A 1,738-nucleotide genomic window follows, 5' to 3' on the forward strand; every position below is an offset into this window, starting at 1 on the left:
AAATCTTTAATAAAAGTGAGGGTAGTATTAACTTCACAGGATTGTTGTAAGGATTATTAACAATGATATATGATAGGTGTTGGTGGGAATACTTTGTTTCTAAAACTATTTCCTTCAGTAGTTGCTACTTAATCCAAGAATACTAACAACTAGCCTAAAAATTATCCATGTCCTTTTTCTATCTATTCATTTTTTCATAATTTTTAGATACTAAATTTCAATCCTTATGGCAACAGTCCGGAAGCACACTCACCATCTTCTTTGACGGCCCCCTTTCATTTCTCAAGCCCTTAACGTGGCATACGCAAATGCATCTCAGCCTCCAACTTTCTTTCTTAATCTGTTTCATTTACCTTTGAACCAACTATCTTACTGGGGTAAGAATAAGCATTCTATTTGGTTCTCAATTTCTAAATATATCCAACATCAAGATATAGTGATTCTTAACTCTTAATTTCTATCAATGAGAAAATTAATAATCCATAAACAAAATCATAAATTATTATATTTGCAGAAATTGCACTATAACATGAAAAATTCTTTGAAAACATAATCACTGCCAAATTTATCTATGTTTAAAGTTTATATAGCATGTTCTCTTAACTTCTTTTATAAAACATAGCTAATATTGCTATAGCTAATTATTAAGTATAGATATTTCCTAAACATAATTCTTTTTAAGAAAGAAAGATGGCAAGAAGAGAGAAGAGCAGAAAAAGGGAAAAGAGGAAGGATAAGAAGAAATAGAAGAAGAAAGAGAAATTTAAATAGACTCACCTCCAACCACTCTGGTTTATTTCAGTATTTGACTGAATAGATTTAGACATGGAATCTTGACTTCTCAGAGGACGAGAAACTGAATGTGGTATTGGCCTTCAAAGAAATAGGTCTTATTAAATATTAATAGTTTGTTTACAAATTCAGAAATGTAAAATGTATATGTATATGAATAATAGCATCAGTCAGTAACAGACATACATTCATCGGTTTATATATTTCCACATACCCTGTGTTCATTGTTTTTGATAAAGGAGGCAACTCTGGACTCACAGCTTCCCAGGCCCAATCTTAAAAGATTTAAGTAGCATAAATAAAAGAAAGAAAAAATATTGAAAATTTAGACTTCAGTAACACTTTGTTGTGGAATTTGTCACAACTTGCTTTGTCTAGATGACTTTCTTTCACATTATAAGTGAAAATAGTTTAATCAGTATCTTTTCCATAGTTATTACTAGTATAATATCTTGTGCTCTATACATAAATTCAGTGTAATCCAATGTTTCTCAAACTTTTTTGATCCCAACCTACAGCAAAAAAATACATCATAACCCAGAACATATGTATGTATGGTGTGTGTGTGTGTGTGTGTGTAGAGGAGCTCTGGTGGCATAGTGCCTAAGGCATTTGAATTTGACTGCTAACCAGAAGGCCAGCAGTTCAAACCCACTAGCCACTCCTCAGAAAGAAGATTGGGCAAATCTACTTCCATAGTGATACTGCCTCGGAAACCCAAGGTGGGGTCACTGTGGGTCAGATCTGACTTGACAGCAGTGAATTTGGTTTTTAGGAAGATGGAAAGGGAATACAGCAAAATTTCCACCATTGGTTCTTATCCTTATTATCTGTGGCACCCACCACCACCCACCCATTGACCTCCAGTCAGATCTGACCCCTCCTTGGGTTTCCGAGGCAGTATCACTACAGAAGTAGATTGCCCAACCTTCCTTCTGAGGAGTGG

At 34.3% G+C, this 1,738-nt stretch overlaps 1 protein-coding gene across 1 annotated transcript in view; it reads right to left on the reverse strand.

Moving 5' to 3' along the window:
- The window catches only part of SPATA22 (spermatogenesis associated 22), a 21,082-nt gene that overhangs the window by 16,516 nt on the left and 2,828 nt on the right, over positions 1 to 1,738 (reverse strand). The window contains exons 3-4 of the mRNA XM_007937589.1: positions 1,007 to 1,067; positions 778 to 873 (exon numbers count right to left, since the gene is read on the reverse strand). Coding sequence (XP_007935780.1) covers positions 778 to 873; positions 1,007 to 1,067 — 157 coding nt within the window. The remainder of the gene's footprint in view (positions 1 to 777; positions 874 to 1,006; positions 1,068 to 1,738) is intronic.

The sequence above is a fragment of the Orycteropus afer genome, unplaced genomic scaffold, assembly GCF_000298275.1.
Source record: "Orycteropus afer afer isolate SDZICR_OR568_19922 unplaced genomic scaffold, OryAfe1.0 scaffold00042, whole genome shotgun sequence".
Taxonomy (NCBI): Eukaryota; Metazoa; Chordata; class Mammalia; order Tubulidentata; family Orycteropodidae; genus Orycteropus; species Orycteropus afer.